The 17204-nt window shown below is 51.3% G+C and overlaps 1 protein-coding gene across 1 annotated transcript; it reads right to left on the bottom strand.

The window, feature by feature from the left end:
- Positions 1–747: 747 nt before the first annotated feature.
- On the bottom strand, positions 748–4813 carry ALDH1B1 (aldehyde dehydrogenase 1 family member B1). The gene is made up of 2 exons (XM_046023812.1): positions 4588–4813; positions 748–2462 (listed from the first exon to the last, which is right to left on the bottom strand). The coding sequence occupies exon 2, from the start codon at positions 2450–2452 to the stop codon at positions 899–901; it is 1554 nt and encodes a 517-aa protein (XP_045879768.1). The 5' UTR covers positions 2453–2462; positions 4588–4813; the 3' UTR covers positions 748–898.
- Positions 4814–17204: the final 12391 nt, after the last annotated feature.

Here is a 17204-nt window from a genome sequence, read left to right on the forward strand (position 1 = left end):
GGTTTCAAGGTTCATTCATATTGTGGCACGTCTCAGGACTTCATTCCTTTTTTATGGCCAACTAGCACAAGGAACATTCCATGCAAACATTTCATTTACCCACTCACTACCTGATGGACGCTTGAGTTGTTTATTTTAAAGGAGCGGTTATATAAATGCATTATTTGCCCACTTCTTTCCTCAAATTAATGAAAATCAGTAGCAAAATGCAGGGTAAGCAAGCAAAATAGCCAGTAACTGGTACTTAAAAAAGGAAAAGCATCCTTGGTTTTTAGGCTCAGTCACTGAAGAATGGGGCCAAGATTTGGAATCCACCTAGTTTGAAACTCTGAATGCTTTCCAATCTTCTGTCTGAACTGAGACCATCAACTAAGCATTAGGTTAATCCATGGGGGGAGTCCTCGGATCAGAAGGAAGAACTAAAAGGCACTGTCCAGATTTTAATCTATTTTCCAGAGATTCACAAGATTTCATGGAAGTAACTCGGGGCCATGGAGGAAGCTGGTGAATCCAGTCCCCAGCCTGCTTTAATGAGAGTAGTTCTCATTTTTTTTTTCAATATTTTATTTATTTGACAGAGAGAAATCACAAGTAGGCAGAGAGGCAGGCAGAGAGAGAGGAGGAAGCAGGCTCTCCGCGGAGCAGAGAGCCGGATGCAGGGCTCGATCCCAGAACCCTGGGATCATGACCTGAGCTGAAGGCAGAGGCTTTAACCCACTGAGCCACCCAGGCGCCCCAGAGAGTAGTTCTCATTTTAATTGCTTTATTTGTCGAGCTTCCCTCTAAGAGTCCATCTGGAAAAAATAAAGTAGGGTCTGAGGCTAAAAAACTACTTGGCAACCACAGTCTAGGTGTCTATGGAACTCTGTGCTGGAGATGGGTCCGGTGGTAGCCATTCTTACGAGTTCTTTTGAGGAATCTTGATGGTAACGGTCTTCACCTCCATGTAGGCCTTAAGCCCATCCTCCCCCAGCTCCCTCCCATTGCCAGATTCTTTAAACCCTCCAAAGGGCGTGTGGCAGGTGACAATGTTGTAGGTGTTTACCCACACCGTGCCGGCCTGGAGCACCTGTGTGAAGTACATGGCCCTGTCCAGGTCCCGGGTGAACACGGCAGCAGCCAAGCCATACCTGGTGTTGTTGGCCCTCTCGATCACCTCCTCCATCTTCCTGAATTTAAATAAGGGCTGCACAGGCCCAAAGATCTCCTCTCTGGCGATCCTCATGTCATCCTGCACGCCACCAAAGACCGTGGGCTTGATGAAGAAACCGCGCTCCCCAAAACGTTCCCCGCCGCAGAGAAGTTTTGCCCCCTCCTTCTGGCCAAGACGGATGTAACTCAGGATTCGTTCAAACTGCTCTTTGTCCACCTGGGGCCCCTGCTGAGTGTCCAGCTCAAAGGGATTCCCGACTCTTCTCTGCTTAGCCTTCTCCACGGTTCTCTCAAGAAATTCATCATAGATGGATTCTTCGACGAAGGTCCGGGAGCCCGCGCAGCAGCACTGGCCCATGTTGAAGAACAGGGCTTCGTGGCACTGCTCCACGGCATGGTCCATGTCCGCGTCGGCCAACACGATGCTGGGGCTCTTCCCACCCAGCTCCAGGGTGACTCTCTTCAGGTTGGACTCGCCAGCCGCCTTCTGGATCAGGTGGCCCACCTCAGTAGAGCCGGTGAAGGCGACCTTGTCGACATCCATGTGCTGGGCGATGGCTGCACCCGCCGTGGGGCCGTAGCCGGTGACAATGTTCACCACCCCAGGGGGAAAGCCTGCCTCTTTGATGAGGGAGGCCAAGTACAGCGCAGAAAGGGGGGTCTGCTCTGCCACCTTCATGACCACAGTGTTGCCAGTGGCCAGTGCTGGGGCGAGCTTCCAGCCCTGCATGACCAAGGGGAAGTTCCATGGGATTATCTGGCCGCAGACGCCGACAGGCTCGTGGCGGGTGAAGCAGAAATGCTCTCCGTCCATGGGGATGGTCTTGCCGTGCCACTTGTCAGCCCAGCCAGCAAAGTACCGGTATACTTTGATGACCTCATCCAGGTCCAAGACGTAGGACTCCTGGAAAGGTTTCCCATTGTCCAATGTCTCCAGAGAGGCCAGGTAGACACGATCCCGCTCCACTAGGTCCGCCAGGCGGTTCAGCAGCCGGCCGCGCTCCGAGGCATCCATCCGGCGCCATGGAGACCCCAGGCGGAAGGCCTCGCGGGCTGCTTTCACTGCCCGATCCACGTCAGCCCGATCCCCTTCGGCCACGTGGCCAATGACATCTCCCGTGGTGGGGTTGACTGTCGGGAAGGTCTTCTTGCTGGCGGCATCTTGCCACTCATTGTTGATGAACAGCTGGTTGTAGCGGATGTCTGGGTTCGGGATGGGGCTTGGAAGGGCGGCCGCGGAAGAGTATGGGGCGGTCCTGCCACGGAGGCAAAGCAGCCGGGGCACCAGGGGGCGCAGCATGCTCACGACTCTGGAGGGGGACAGGAGGAACCCTACTGAACAGGTGCGAGCAGGCCAAGTGGTCCCCCAAAGGCCCGCCAGCTCAGAGGTTCCAAGATGCTAGCATAAAGGGGTGCCACCTCTAACAATGCAGACCATAAGGGGTACAAAGGTGTGGGTACATCAGGGCTGGGGGGAGGCAATGGTCCTAAAGAACTGTCTGGTTCCAGCCTCCTCATGTCCCATCTATCCTCCAGCTCACTGCCCCACCTCTGCTGGGTCTTGGATCAAATGTCCCCTGCTCGGCAAGGCCTTCCCTGACTGTCCTTTATAAAATTTACAGAACGGCAGCTTTTCTCACTGCCAGGACTCTGTCCCCCATTCCCGTGCTTTGTTTCTCCCCACCTGACACACCAAAGAGTATATTCACACACTTCTATGTTTCTTGCCTGCCTCTCTCACTCCGAGAGGGAGGATTCATTCATGCTGCGTCCCCGATGCCTCAAAGTCGGCCCGCTACAGAGCAGGGGCTCCACGGCTAGTCAGTAACTGATCTACAACATTTCCACAAACACTGTTCACAGTTTGACCTCACCATGGAGTAGAAACCAAAGGGACCGAGTGACGAATTGTTCTCTGAGACGAGGTTTTGCTTCACTTTCCCTCTGTGCCTCAGTTTCCTCTTATGTGAAAGGCCTCTTGGGGCTACACCGAATGGGGCTGTGCACTTAGAAAGCAAGGACTGTCTGCCCGGCTCATCAGAGCTGGCAGTGCCCGCAGAAACCTGCCTATGCCCCCTGGGGCATAGGTCTCAGCTTCCTATGAGTGCGGCAAGTCTGGCAGCCGCTGGAAAGAAGGGCCTGTTTATTCTTCCCTAGGACTCAGAAATAGTGCAGACTTTATTAAAACAACAATTATAAAATTTAAACAATATAACATGTATTCAGTGACATTTAAATGGTGTCTAAAATTCCTAGATTCACTGAAACTGTTACCCTTCAGCCAGGACATCAATCCCTCCATCTTTTCTGTCTCGGCTGAGTCTTGACCCACCAGGCAGCCAAAAGGAATTGCACCCAGCTTCTCTGCCCCCACCCTCTGCCACTGGGCATCCTGGAAAGCAAAGACCCAGCCAGGTCCCCCGGCTTCATACAAGCCAGTGTTGCCCAAGAAAACCTTCCCTTGGAGGGTAGTTGAGCCAGCAGACCTGTTGGGGTGCACTCAGGTTCCACTCTGCTCAGAGCTCTGTCCCATGCTGGGACAGAAGCAGCTTTGGCTCCAACAGGCCTGGATCTGAGGAGGAAGGAAGTCCCAGGGGAGGTTAAACGGGGGTAACCAATCCATGCGGAGGTGAGGGGTGGAGGGGCTGAACAGGTGAAAGAGAGAGTCATAGACAAAGCCTGGCAAATCTTTCGTGCTAAGCCAAGGCTGTTCCTCTTCTAGGGGCTTAAATGGGGGTCTGTGCTTGGAGCCTTCACTTGCAATTGGAGGATCACTGCTCACGTGCATCGTGCTTTACAGTTTACAGGCCATTTTATAAACAGTTAAGTCATGGAGACTCTCAGTAACCCCTGGGGTGATCTGGGCAGATGATCATGACCAGCAGCATTCTGGAAGGAGGCGGGAATCAGAGAAGTTTGGGAACTGATGGAGGACACATAGTAACTAAGAATAGGAGCCTCCACCCGGATTCCCATAGCCCTAGCTTTGTGTTCCTCCTGACCACGGGCGATTTCTTATGGTTCCCAGTATTAGTGTCCACTGCCCAAGAACCGGACTTTCTGCATTGCCCAGTACAAATGGCACCAACCCACCCTTTCTGCAGGGAGGTGACACTTGGCCTCTCAGCTACAGTCAGGGGCTCTCTGCTGGAGTGGGCTGGGTGGCAGGAGCAATGAGGTCGAGCTAAGGCGGGGGGTGGGGGGGGTGGGGGGGTGGAGGGGTCTGTGTCCTCCGAGCCCAACAGGAACCACCCAACAGGAACCACCCGGGACCGGGGTGCAGGCACAAGTGTTAGCGTGGAGAGGGTCCCACAACGCGGAAAGGTGGAAAGGCCAGTCCCCAGATGGGGAAGCAGTGACCCAGAAAGGCAGCCTCCATCTCAGGGAGGGGAGCTGCGGCCTGCCTGAGGGTCCAGGGAGAAGGGCGCTGATTACCTGCAGCGGGCTCGGGCTCGGGCTCGGGCTCGGGCTCTGGGGCTCTGGAGCAGCTTCAGGTTCTCGCAGCTGTAGCTCAGCCTCAGCCGCCTGCTCGCCGCAAGTCCCGCCTCCGCGCAGCCGCTCAGTGGCCAAGAGGCTCCGCCTGCGCCTCGGGCGTCGCGGATCTGCGGCCCCGAGGCCAAGGCCTTTCTTCTCCCTCAGGCGCGGGTGCATCGGGGCGGGGTTCAGGGAGCGGTAGTCCCGCTTCCCGGATCCCAGCCACCTCCCTCCACCCCACCCCGGAGTCTCAAGGCACGGTGGAGTGCGTTCTCCCTGCGGCTCGAGCTGCAGTCCCAGGGCGAACGTTTGGGAGCGGAAACAAAGACCCAGAATAGGGCAGGCCTTCCCCAGGTCACACACAGTTAGAGTTTGCAGGGCTCCCACCAGCTGCACCTCGTGAGGCCCTCATCCTGGAACCTCCCCTCTGTCTTCCACCTTCGCTGCTCACCCCGCCGCCCCGCCCCCTCACCTTTAAGATTTTTGTGTGATTGTTTTTTAATGAATTTTTTTGGTCCTAGGTCAAAAAGAGTATGTGCACTATGTAGAAAGTTTGAAAAACATGGAAAAGGTTGCAAGAATTTTTAAAATAACTTCAATCCAGTTTTCTCGTCAATTTCTGAGAAAAATGTTAAAATCTTGTGAGGATTGTGGATCTACTTTTAATTCCGCCAGTCTCTGCTTCGTGTGTCAGGTACATACATATCTATGATTATTATGACTTACGTATTGACCTTACATCATTATAAAATTATACTTTTTGACCTCTAGGGACAAAAATACCTTCACTCCTTTCACGCAAAAGTTGCCATTTATCTTGCGGGTACTTTTAACTTTGTATTTTTCAAAAATTCGTCTAACCAAAAAGAAATTATATGGTGACCTCTATCTTGCTGCCTGCTTTTTTTTCTTTTCTTTCTTTCGTTATTTTCTCTTCTTTTTTCTTTCTTTTTTTTTTAAAGATTTTATTTATTTGACAGGGAGAGATTACAAGTAGGCAGAGAGGCAGGCAGAGAGAGGAGGAAGCAGGCTCCCTGCTGAGCAGAGAGCCTGATGCGGGACTGGATAGGAGGACCCTGGGATCATGACCGGAGCCAGAGGCAGAGGCTTTTAACCCACTGAGCCACCCAGGCGCCCCTTTTTCTTTCTTTTGTTAGTGATTTATTCTGAACCTTTTCTCGTGTCATATTAATCAAAAGGCAACATCGTCCTCTCCGAGGTGGCACAGAATTCCGTGGTAGGGTAGACCGTGGATGGACACTAAAACTGTGTCCATGTCGTTGGTATAAAGCCTGCCAACGCCACATCTCCCACTTTTCCCACCTCCACTGCACCTTCCTTCTGGTTGGAGACTGTGGGAAGCTAAGAGCTATTTCCCACCTTGTTTGCAGCTAGAGTTCTAAAGTGGACGAGGTGCTTCTGGTTAGCAGTACCCCTGCCAGAGGTGGAAGGCAGGGACTATTGTCCTGCCCCTTTTGGGGGCATCACTGACAAGATGACAGATTGTGAGGATTTTCTGCATTCATGTTCCTGGTCCCTTCTCCAGCTTCCTGGAAATGGGGTGGCAGCTGTGGCTGCTGCTTCTCCTGGTCTTTGACCACCTGCTCTTTGAATCATGGCTGCAGGGGTGTGTGTGCAGCTAACTAGCTCCAGAGGTGGCCTCAGACAGTAAGGAGACCAATGGGCCATGTCCATCTTGTGCTGGGAATGTGTCTTGCTTCTCCCTCCAGCCCTTCCAGCAATTCTGTCAGCACCGGCTTCTCATATTAAATCCCTGCCTCGGCACATTATTTAGGGTTCACATTTTCCCCGCTTGAACCTGGCTGATTCACATTATTCTTTCCTTAAGCTACATCTCTTTGGAATCTTTTGTGACCATGTCCCCCTCAGGATGTTTACAGTCCTTGCCGCAAAGTGGAGTTCTTCACTAAAAGCAGTGCATTTTGTATCTATGTTCGTGTTTTCCTCGGGCTCCCCCAGCAACTGCATAGCCCCTTGCAAAGTCCCTTCTGCCTCTCCTGCAGCACAGGGCCAACCTAGCACCCCTTTGGGCACTTGGCACTCGGTGATGGACTGACTTAATACTTAATCAGTCAATTATTAACAGCCTCACTGGTAGAAGCCGATTCCATGACAAAAGGAGTTATCAGTTTTCATCACCCCTTGGAAAGCTGTGGCGCGTGGGAGAAGCCAGTGGCAGACAGGAAGTGGCCCCATAGGAAGAGGTTCAGGCTGTGTCCTAAGAGGAACAGCTGAAGGAACTGGGGTGTCCACTCCTTAGAACTCATGGCACACGTTTGCACCCTCCAAATCTCCAAAGGCCAAAGACAGGCATCTGTGGCATCCTAATAAGGAGAAGTTACAGGGGGCAGAGGAAGCACCTCCGGACAAAGCAGAGCTGGCTAAGGAAGGATAGGAGGGGCTGCTCTGAAAGGCAGTGAGCCCCCCATCCCTGGAGGAGTACAAGAAGGGATAGACAACCATTTGCCAAAATCCTGTAGAGGGGAGTATCCAAAAAAGACTGAATAAGACAAGGGACTTCCAGACATACATGCGCATCAGAATTGCCTACAGAGTGTAAAAAACAAACAAATAAACCCCCAAACCCAAAAAACAACCCCACAATCTCTCTGGGTCTTACCTTCAGAGATTCTAAATGTTTAGATGTTGGTTGAGACCCAAGAATTTTTTCTAAGATCTCCCCATGCTCCTGATATGCAGCTACACGTGGGGAGGACTGACCTAAGTGGTCTTTGGGGGAGTCTATGACTCTACCACGGGCAGATTTTCAGAAAGGGACTAATCCAGCGTATGCTTTGTCTCTATCTAGATTCCATTCGGCACGCCCACCCTTGACATTTCACAAGCTGTGGCTGTCATCAGAACTCTGATCAAAGTAGTCCCATCACAAGGCATTTGTAAAAGCATCCAAAAAATCAGAAAGTAAAAACCTGCCACAACGCTTGACATTTATAGTTTGCAGAGAAGGACAAATAGGCAGCCACTCAGGGTGAAATGTGTTCATTAGTTTTGCAGAGAGTGGACTATTATTCAGGAATGTTTTGGATTCAGCTTTTTAATTGGCAAAAGTATCGAGGCCTCTGTAGCGGATGTTGGGCCTGGAACCACTGTGAGTGTTTGGACTAAAAGGATTGAAGGGGAAATGGTGAGATAACATAAGCCACAGCCAGGTCATTGTCAGCAAGGAATGTCACCCAGGGATGTGTTTACACTGGCCTGGTGGGGGAAGAGAGGCTATTTCTATACTCCGGCGTTTTGGAGCCTTATATGTCTAGGAAGTTACTAGAGAAGATTCCTGGCTCTGAGACAATGAACGGATCAGACAGATTCCAAACAAAAAGCCACGCAAGCGGCCCTGGACATTTATTCTGCATGGAGCACAACAGGTGCCTCCGCTCTCTGCCTTTGAACTGGAGATGGAAACTGGGTCAAAATAGCGAGGGAGTTCGGGGAATGAAAATTTAAAAATAACAATGCATGTAAAAGCAAACCCAAATGTACCCCTTCCCCCCTCCTTTTCTCCGGAGTGAGCCTTTACGCTGGGCTCAGTTTTCACTGCTGGACTGGGACCGAAGCTGGAACGCTGTCAAACCAGCCCTGAGTACTGATCACAAACTCCGTTTCCCTTCCACCTTCCCGGCTTCCTTTCCCTTTCTCTCCCTCTGTACCTCAGCTTATAGGTGAGTCAGCTGAGAGCCAGAAAGGGAGCTGGACCTGCCCAAGGACATGCAGGAGGTGTGTGGCCTGAGGTCAGGCTGGACGCCGGCTCGCGCACCAGCACAGGAATCACACCGACACGGACGTGGAGCATGGGGCGGCTCAGGGCACCTGAAGTCGCGGGTCCTGAGGCAGGGAGATTATCCCAGATGACATGGGGGCGGGGGTGTGACGTAATCACAAGGGTCCTTTTCAAACAGGGACGGGGATGTCACCGTCAGAGGAGACGTGATGGAGGCAGAAGATGGAGTCACGCAGCCAGGAGCCAAAGAATGCAAGCAGCTGGAAGAGGCAAGGGGACACGTTTCCTGCAGTGTCTCCAGAAGGAACACAGCTCTGCCAACACCTTGATTTTAGCCCAGTGACACCCATTTCAGAGCCCACAGAACAGCAAGATAATAAGTTTGTGTTAAGCCATTGATTTTGTGATAATTTATGGCAGCTAACGAATAGAAAATGAATACATTGACTCACTCATTTCTAGCCCTTGTAGGCGCTGGAGTTCACGGCCTCTGGCCCAGCCAGAGCAGGCCAGATGTGTTCAACAGTCTTCCGTTGCAGACACCATTATTGCGGTGGACATTGTTTCTTCTGTTCACCCAGCATTCCTCTATTCTGAAAAGGGACCCCCTCCTGCCTCCACCTCGATCATATTTTTTAGTCAGAACTGCCCATCACAGCATTCTCCATATCCTGGGGACCTCCTTAACCCCCGTTAACTATAAATGCCTTACATTCTGCACTTCTAGCAAGTTACTGGTGATGCCAATGCCGCTACTGCCGAGACCAGGCTTCAGACAGTGATGGTAGAGGGTGAGGGACAAGCAGGAGCTAAATGAAGAGGCAGGTGAAAGTTGCGGGTGACAGGGACCCGAGTAGGCATAGACCTTGAGATGGGAGGGGCCAAATGCATTCAAGGAACGGGGAGAAGACAGCAGAAGGAATGAAGGGGGCAATAGTTCTGGAAGACGCTGGGGCAGGGACCAGGCCATGCAGGGTTCTGGAGGCCCAGGTAAGAACGCTGATCCCTGGACCAGGCCCTGTGGATCAATCTAATGTGGTCCGACCCTAGAGGAGCTCAGAGGACAGCAGGAGCCCGACCCAACCACACTAATGCCATAACACTCCTCTGGCAGAGTGTGGCACCAAGCTCTGTGGGAGCACAGAGGAGGGAGCCCCGAGTTCCTTAGTCCTGGGGCCTCTCGGGAGATGACTTCAGCTGAGCCGCGTGTCAGAACGAGTTCAGACACGGATCATGAAACAGTGCTTCTCAACTCTGGCCGAGGGAGCGTCACCCGGACAGCTTTCTACACCATCAGTGCCTGAGTGACGCTTCCCATCCCCCACCAGAATCCTCTGGTGTTTACAGGTTGTCTAATTTTCCTTGTAGTCATTTGGTTTTGTTTTTCAGCTCCTCTACTGACTCCAGTAAGTAGCTTTTTGTGAACTCCTGATATGAGAGAGAACCCAAATAAAAGTGGCTTAAACAAGAGAGAAGCATACTTCTCCTCTCCCTTCAAGGAAGTGCAGAGATGGGCAGAGATGGGGAGGAGCTCTGCTTAATCGCACTAGAGTTTTGAGGAAGAAGGAGGCAAGCTGACACGATCCAGTTAGAAATTTGAAGATTATTCTGGTTGCAGTATGTGTCTCCTCTAGTCTCCTAGAGGGAGCGATTATTCCAAGTTAAATTACCCAAAACAGCAGGTGTCAAGAACTACTTAAGCTGACTGCTGATGGCCCCAGGGGTTCGTTATATTCTGTTTCTGCAGATACTTAAACTGGTTCATAATAAAAAGCCAAAAACTATGAAAAGATTATGTTACCAAATCATTAGAATGTGTCCTCCCATTTCAAAGGCTCTGTAATGGATCTGTCCCTTCGTGCCCCTCGTGACTGGGCCTGAGGGGTCTGTCTTCATCCAGCTGCACAGTTAATTGTTGGACAGCGATCACCGAGCAGGGCAAGCAGGGCACAAAGGGCAAGGGCCTCGGTATCAGAGCCTGGGTGTGTGTGACCTTGGGCAACTTATTTTTCTTGGCCTCAGTCTCCCCCACTGTTAAAGGAGTGGCGATGAGATACACCAAAGAATCATTAGAGGATCGGGGCCCCAGAAAATTAGAGTCAGGCTGTTAAATGATGTTCATTGTTAGCAGAGTCCTTGGACCACAAACTTCGGCCCCGCACACGTGCTATTTGTGAAACTGTCAGTTGACTCTCCCATCCTGTTATTGTCGCCGATTATGGGCCATAATGAGGCAAGGACTGAAGTACAAAGTGTTGGCAGAGGCCAAGTGTATCTTACACACTTGCTGATTGAGCGAGCCTGAGATGCCACCCCACCATCAGTGACAGATTTGCCAACGAATGCACAAGGGCCTCTTAGATCCGGGAATATCTGACCAGAGCAGGGGAGCATGGACGAGCGGCTGCTCAGGATGCCCTTGACTTTGACCTCTCTCTCCAGTCAGTTCTACTGGCTTCTAGGACTATTTCCACACTAACAAGCATCTGCCTTCTGTCTTTCCTCCCTTCACTCAGCTCCTCTCACGGATGGCTCCATGGCAGAGATGAACTAGGCACTCTCCCCAGCCTCGGGCCGCAGACTGGGGAGGTAGACAGAGAGGGATACTGGTGTGTTGCTCTTACACGGTATGAAAAAGCTCCATGGTGCCAACAGAGCAAAGCAAAACAAGAAATGGGACACAACACAGCTGTGAAGGTCTTGGGAGGCTTCCTGGAGGAGGTAACCCTTGATCTGAATATTGAAAGCGACAGAGAGCCCGTGGAGAGGTGGCATTCCTGGAAAGCAGGTTCATAGGTGCAAAAAGACTAGAAATGAGGGGTGGCCTGGGTGGCGTGGGGAGCTGTGAGTAGCTCCTCCTGGCTGGGGCTTGGGGGGTTGATGAGCAAGGTGGGGTGCAGTGAAGAGAGCCAAGGCTGGAGTGGGAAGGGGATATAGCATGAAGGGACTAGGTGCCAGGCTTAAGGAGAGTCAATGTCATTCTGAGGAGGCACAGGAGGACTTTAAGGCAGGGGATGGGGGGGCTGTGACTTGGTTAGGGGAGAACCATTTCATTTCGTCAGGTCCCACGAGTGAGGATCACGTTTAACTGTGAGACATGGAGACTCCAGTAGCAATGACATATAAAATGGGGTTGATTTCTCTAAATAAGGAAAATAAGCCCAGAGGTAAGCAGTGCAGGAGGGCCATAAACGACCCTCAAGTAAGCGCAGCCCTCCAGCTCACCGTTTGGTCACCCTTAGCAGTAAGCATTGTCTTGGGGTTCAAAAGAGCAGCTACTGCCGCCACATTTCAGGGGGCGGGATGGGGACAAAAGGGCAAAGTATGTATGTCCACTGTTTTTAAAGGAAGGTCCCCAAAGCTTCCACCAAACCCGTCCATTTTCACTCCTTTGGCCAGAACTTGGCCACATGGTACTGCTAAGTACAAGGAAGGCTGGGACCTGCAGTCTTTATATGGGGTGGTCATTTTGAGAGATCCCGTTTCTGTGATTCTGTGAGAAGACAGACACTGGGAAGTATCTAGGAGGCTCTGCCAGGGACCCTCCTAGCTCTGCTTTGAAGACAAGTGTTACCAGCTTTGGTTGACAGATAAGGACACTGAGGCTCAGAGAGTGGACATGATTCACTCATCGGTGGGGGCCCTGAATTGCAAAACTTGGCTTTGATTGACACACTCTTAAGCACTAGCAAGCTCCTGGAGGTGCCAGACCTCGGCTGAGCCTCCCCTCTCCAAATCTGGTTCCAAAGATCCTGCCATGACTGCGTCCGTGGGTCATCCCGGAGGAGCAGCCTCTTCCTGAGAGAATTCCCACAATGGCTGATCCTACTCTTGGCCTTACAGAATCAGGGACAGAGCAGGGAGCAAGGGGGCCCTTCAAGATTCTGGTCCAATGTTGCCATTGTACAGATGGGGAGACTGAGGCCCACAGAGGCCAAGGGACTTCCCCAGGTTCTTCAGGGAGTCTGTGGTGGGGGAGGGGGCTTGGACTAGCATCCATAACAAGAACCTACACAGGTCACAGTCTTATTAATTATTTACCTGGTATCTAGTGTGGTGTTTAAACAACCTTTTCAGATAAGTTGCATCCTGGTTAAGGCCACAGCTGCAGGTCGGTGAAATTGCCCCAGGGTTGGAATAAGAAAGGGGTTTCCCATTGCACACCTGTTCATCGGGATTATGGATCATGGAATATTCCTTCCCCAGAATAGAGTAATATGTTTGCAGGGACGGGGAGGATAAAACCACCAGAGGAGAGAGGACATGAGATGCAGTGGGCAGAGCCCCATGCTGGGGGCCAGAGGTTTGGGTTCCAGGCTTCCTGCCTCACTGTGTGCACTCTGGGCCTAACTGTCCATACGGTAAGGGGGCTGGGCTAGACCACAGACCCAAACGAAATCTTACACAGAAGCTCAATGTCAATCAGACCTCTCAGCCCCTAGGAAGCCCTGAGGCAGCTCCAGGGGTCTCTGTGGCCCTGCTGTCCTTCTCAGCTCTGCTCCTGGGCTGAGGTGTCTAGAAATGCTCCAAGGTGGGGAAGCATGAAGGGACTCAGGGGCAGGAGCCGGGCAGCGTGGCCTCCCCCTGGCCTGGTGAGAGTCCTTCACAGGGCCTGGAGGACAGCTGGCCAGGTCTTTCTTCCCAGGGCCAACTTCTTGGATCAAACGGCCTGCTTGAAAGGAGGCTGGGTAGACAGATCAGGGGTCCCTTGGTGGTCAATGGCTTCCCAGCACTCTGAGTTTGCCCACGAGCTGGGCCCCACTCTGGTGGGTAGAGGGTGGCAGAGGCTCCCCCGAGAGACAGTGTCAGGCTGGGAAGTGCTTGAGCCTCTGGAGGGCCGAGACCTGCTCTTCAAAACCTGAACACCAGAAATCCGCGCTCACTAGCAAACAGAGGGCCTGCTGTCCTTCTTCCATGCCTCGTCTTTGTGTCCCCCTCTCTGGGCCTGGCATGACACCTTCGGATGCTGAGTCACGAGGAGGTTTTGGGGGTCCCAGGGCAGCGGCTGGGAGTAGACACAAGTGGGGCCTTGGGGGCTCCGACATTGGCTGCTGACAAACTGGCAGGTGATCATTTCCTATGAAAGCAGCCACGTGGCAGCACTAGTGGTCTTCAGCGGGGACAGAGTCCTGCGCTGTCATTTATGACTTGAGCCAAAGGGGTTTATCTCTGCGACAGGGAGAGAACACGGACTAAGAGCACTGTTAGCCTGACCGTACAGGACAGGAGGCAGAATCCCAGGCTGGGACAGCGGCTTGCCCCAAGGCAGGCAGAGGGACCCCAACAGGGCAGGGCATGGTGGAGGAGAACTCCAAGTCTCTACCTCTGAGCCCTGAAGCCGCTACACAGGTAGTCTTGGGGGTGCAAGGACTGCCGGCTGGGGACAGATCAGGGCCTTCAACAGTCATGTTTATTTATTTATTTATTTAAAAGCTTTTATTTATTTATTTGACAGACAGAGATCACAAGTAGGCAGAGGAGCAGGCGGAGAGAGAGGAGGAAGCAGGTTCCCCGCTGAGCAGAGAGTCCAATGCGGGGCTCGATCCCAGGATCCTGATCACAACCTGAGCCAAAGGCAGAGGCTTCAACCCACTGAGCCACCCAGGCGCCCCAGGCATGTTTATTTAAAGGACTTCTAGACTCTCAACACCCAGAAGGAAAGAAGAGGTAACTCAATCTTGTTTTCAAGTAAAAAGAAAACCAAAAAAGAGGGGTAATGTGGGGACACAATCGTCCTCCAGCTGAGGAGGCTGGAATCGGACTGCATTCCACTAAAGCCATCTCTGTGTCGGGGATAAAGGAGCGGCTGTACTGAGGGGGGCTGTTGATTCACCAAACCATGTTTGCAGACCTGTTTAATCATTGTCTTCTAATCAGCGCCACTATTCTGTGCTTCACAGGGCAGCGAGGTGGGGCAGACAGGGCCCTCCTGCCCCAGATGGGGGGGCTTCCGGACCCACCCAGCCTAGGTCTGCCCCCTGCCCCCCAGCTTGTTGCCCTGGTTCCAGCTCCCAGGGCTCGCAGCCCCTGGGCTCCATTCCAAAGTTCTCTAGAGCTAGGAAACTGTTTCTGCCTCCAGCTGACAAGTATTGAGGAGCACAGAAGAGGAAAAGCAATTATTTTTGAAAACTCAAGGTCATCCCTTCAGGGAGCCCTCGAGTCCAGAGTAAACCAAACTCCTGGTTCTAAAACCTGAAGGATTTTTACAATTCTCCTTAGCCTGCCAGACGGGCTCTACCCTTCCTGAATATGTGTAAATTTCTTGCAACCTTAAGGCATGCTGGGAGCAAGTCACTCACCTCAGTGACACTGAACCAGGTGCTTGGCCTGGGTTTTGAGTGGCACAGGAATCCCATGAAACCCGAGAGACATCTGACTAGGTCCTATCTTATGTCCCCCTGGAGTTTGAAATGCTTAATTTAAGTGTACCTGAAAATGTCACCATGTTAGTGATCTACTGAACCTTCCTATTTATCCTGAGAATTTTTAAGGTGGGTAGAGTAGGCACTGAAAGGCACTGAAAGATGATCTGTCTGTCTGGATCCAAGTATGGTACTACTTAACATCTATTGAGGGCTTACTACGCGCTGTACAATTTACAGGGATTACCTGTTTAAGGCTCATCACACCCATGGGATGTGGATCTCTTAAGAGAAACCGAACTGATTTCTGTCTCCAAGGAGGAACAGATCTAGAGAGGCCTTGCTCAGCCTGGCTGCATGTTAGAATCACCAGGGGGCTTATAAAAACACTGATGCCCAAGCCCCTAACCCAGACCTCCTGAATCAATCTTCAGAGGTGCGGCCTGGCTATGGGTATGATTTGAAGTGTTCTGGGTGATTCTACTGTGTAGTCAGAGCCGAGAAGATGGGGCTGTAGAATCTGCCCAGGGTCATCCGGTGAACAAGTGGTGTGTTCTAATCTAGCAGGTCTAACTCATTGGAACATGCAGGAAATCAGTGTCATTGGTTATCCTCCCAAAGGAGCTGCGGCTTTGGTGTGAAGGTCCTTCTCCCCTTAACAACAAAGGCACGTGTGAGCCGGAAAACCTCCAGCACTTACAGCTCGAGAAGCAGAGCTGGTTTTTTTCCTGCTCTAAGTTTTCCTTATTGTCCCATATGAACATGACATAGTGTATTAGTTTGCTATTCCCCCTGATACAAATGACCACAAACTTATGGTTTAAAACAATGCACGCTTATTCTTTGATAGTTCTGAAAGTCAGAAGTCTGAAATCAGGTGCACTGACCAAAATCAAGACGTCGGGGCTATACTCCTTCTGTTCTCCTTCTAAGGGAAAAATCCATTTCCTTGTGTTTCCAGTTTCTAAAACTGGTTTTCTTACACTTCTTGGCTCATGGCCCCTTCGAAGCCAGCAGTGTGGGTATCTGCTTCTCTTTTACAAGGATCCTTGTGATTGCTTTTAAGGCCTACCTGGATAATCCAAAAAATCTCCCCATTTTAAGATCTTTAGCTTAATCACATGCACAAAGACCCTCCTCCACCTTACAGTCAGCCCCAGGAATATGGTACGTGACTTTAATCTGTCCTCGCCCCTACGGTTGATCAGCCCATTGCTTCGGTAGATACTACAGTGGCTGACTTAAGAGAAACCGAAAGAATCCATCATGAGGGAAAGAGACGGATTGAAAGGCGAGGGGGGAAAAAAGCATCCTGCTGATAATAAAATGGTGAAAAGGGGGCCCATAAAGGTCTCTGACAAACAACTGTGGCAAGATCTAAGATCATCTGGGACCTTGAGAGAAAATAGAGACAAGCTCCCAATTGGGTTTTGCTAAGCCTAATGAAGGTGCTGCTTCAGGGAAAGAGGGTTATTCCTTTGAAGGAAGGCTCAGAACAGCCAGGTGCGTTGCCAAGTGCCCTTCTGCTAATGGAGGAATTTGAGGGGTGAGTCTCCCCCCACCTCTAGAGACTAGGGGTTAGGCTAACGTTGCCCTTGAGTGTGTATAATAGGAGGCGACCAGAGGCCCCTTGTTGAACTAACCATTTGTTGGTCTCACACTAACAAATAGACTGTACTAGCTCTGACAGACACTGGAGCTGAATGCACACTAAGGAACCTCTTGAAATGGGGGGAGAAATAAAGGATACTGATGGTAAATTTCAGGCAAAGACCCTTTTCCACCTAAGGTAATCCTCATGGGGAAATACCCTTATTCATACTTCCCTTCAGGTTCAAAGCCATCTGTGATCTGGCTCAAGGCAACTGAAATGAAATCATGTTGGTTGATATTAATTTGGTCCAAATGAAAATTTGATTAAGAAAAAAATGCTATAGATAGTACCTAAGAGAGCGCCCGACGAGCCCTGGCTCCTGGCACTCACACCGTGCCCCACATTGGTAGATCCCTCCCATGCTGTGCTTGGAGAGTTGTTCTGAGTGACCAGTGGTGAATGGCAGAAGTAATGGTGTTATGTCAACCCGAGATTCAATCATGCAAGACAGAGACCTCCGTCTTGGGCTTTTTCTCTCTGAGCTCTCACTTCAGGGAAGCAAGCTGCCATGTGAGCTTTGGAGACACGCACCTCAGTTGAACTGTGGCCTCCTTTCAGGCTGTCAACAGTCCATAAATGCACTTGGAAGTGGATCCACCAGCCCAGGCAAGTCATTAGGAGGCTGCCAACGGCTTGGTCACAACCCCCTGAGAGACTTGGAGCCAGAACCAGCCAGCTAAACCGTTCCTGGATTCCTGACCCTCAGAAACTTGTTTAAAAGTGCTAAGTTTGGGGACCATCTATTATGCGACAGTAGATTATGAGTACAGCCACTGTTCTGTCTCAGTTCTGGGACTGACAA

Source organism: Meles meles, chromosome 11 (assembly GCF_922984935.1).
Source record: "Meles meles chromosome 11, mMelMel3.1 paternal haplotype, whole genome shotgun sequence".
Taxonomy (NCBI): domain Eukaryota; kingdom Metazoa; phylum Chordata; class Mammalia; order Carnivora; family Mustelidae; genus Meles; species Meles meles.

Coding starts and splice junctions, on each gene's coding strand:
- ALDH1B1 (XM_046023812.1), bottom strand. CDS start 2,452: ATGCTGCGCCCCCTGGTGCCCCGGCTGCTTTGCCTCCGTGGCAGGACC.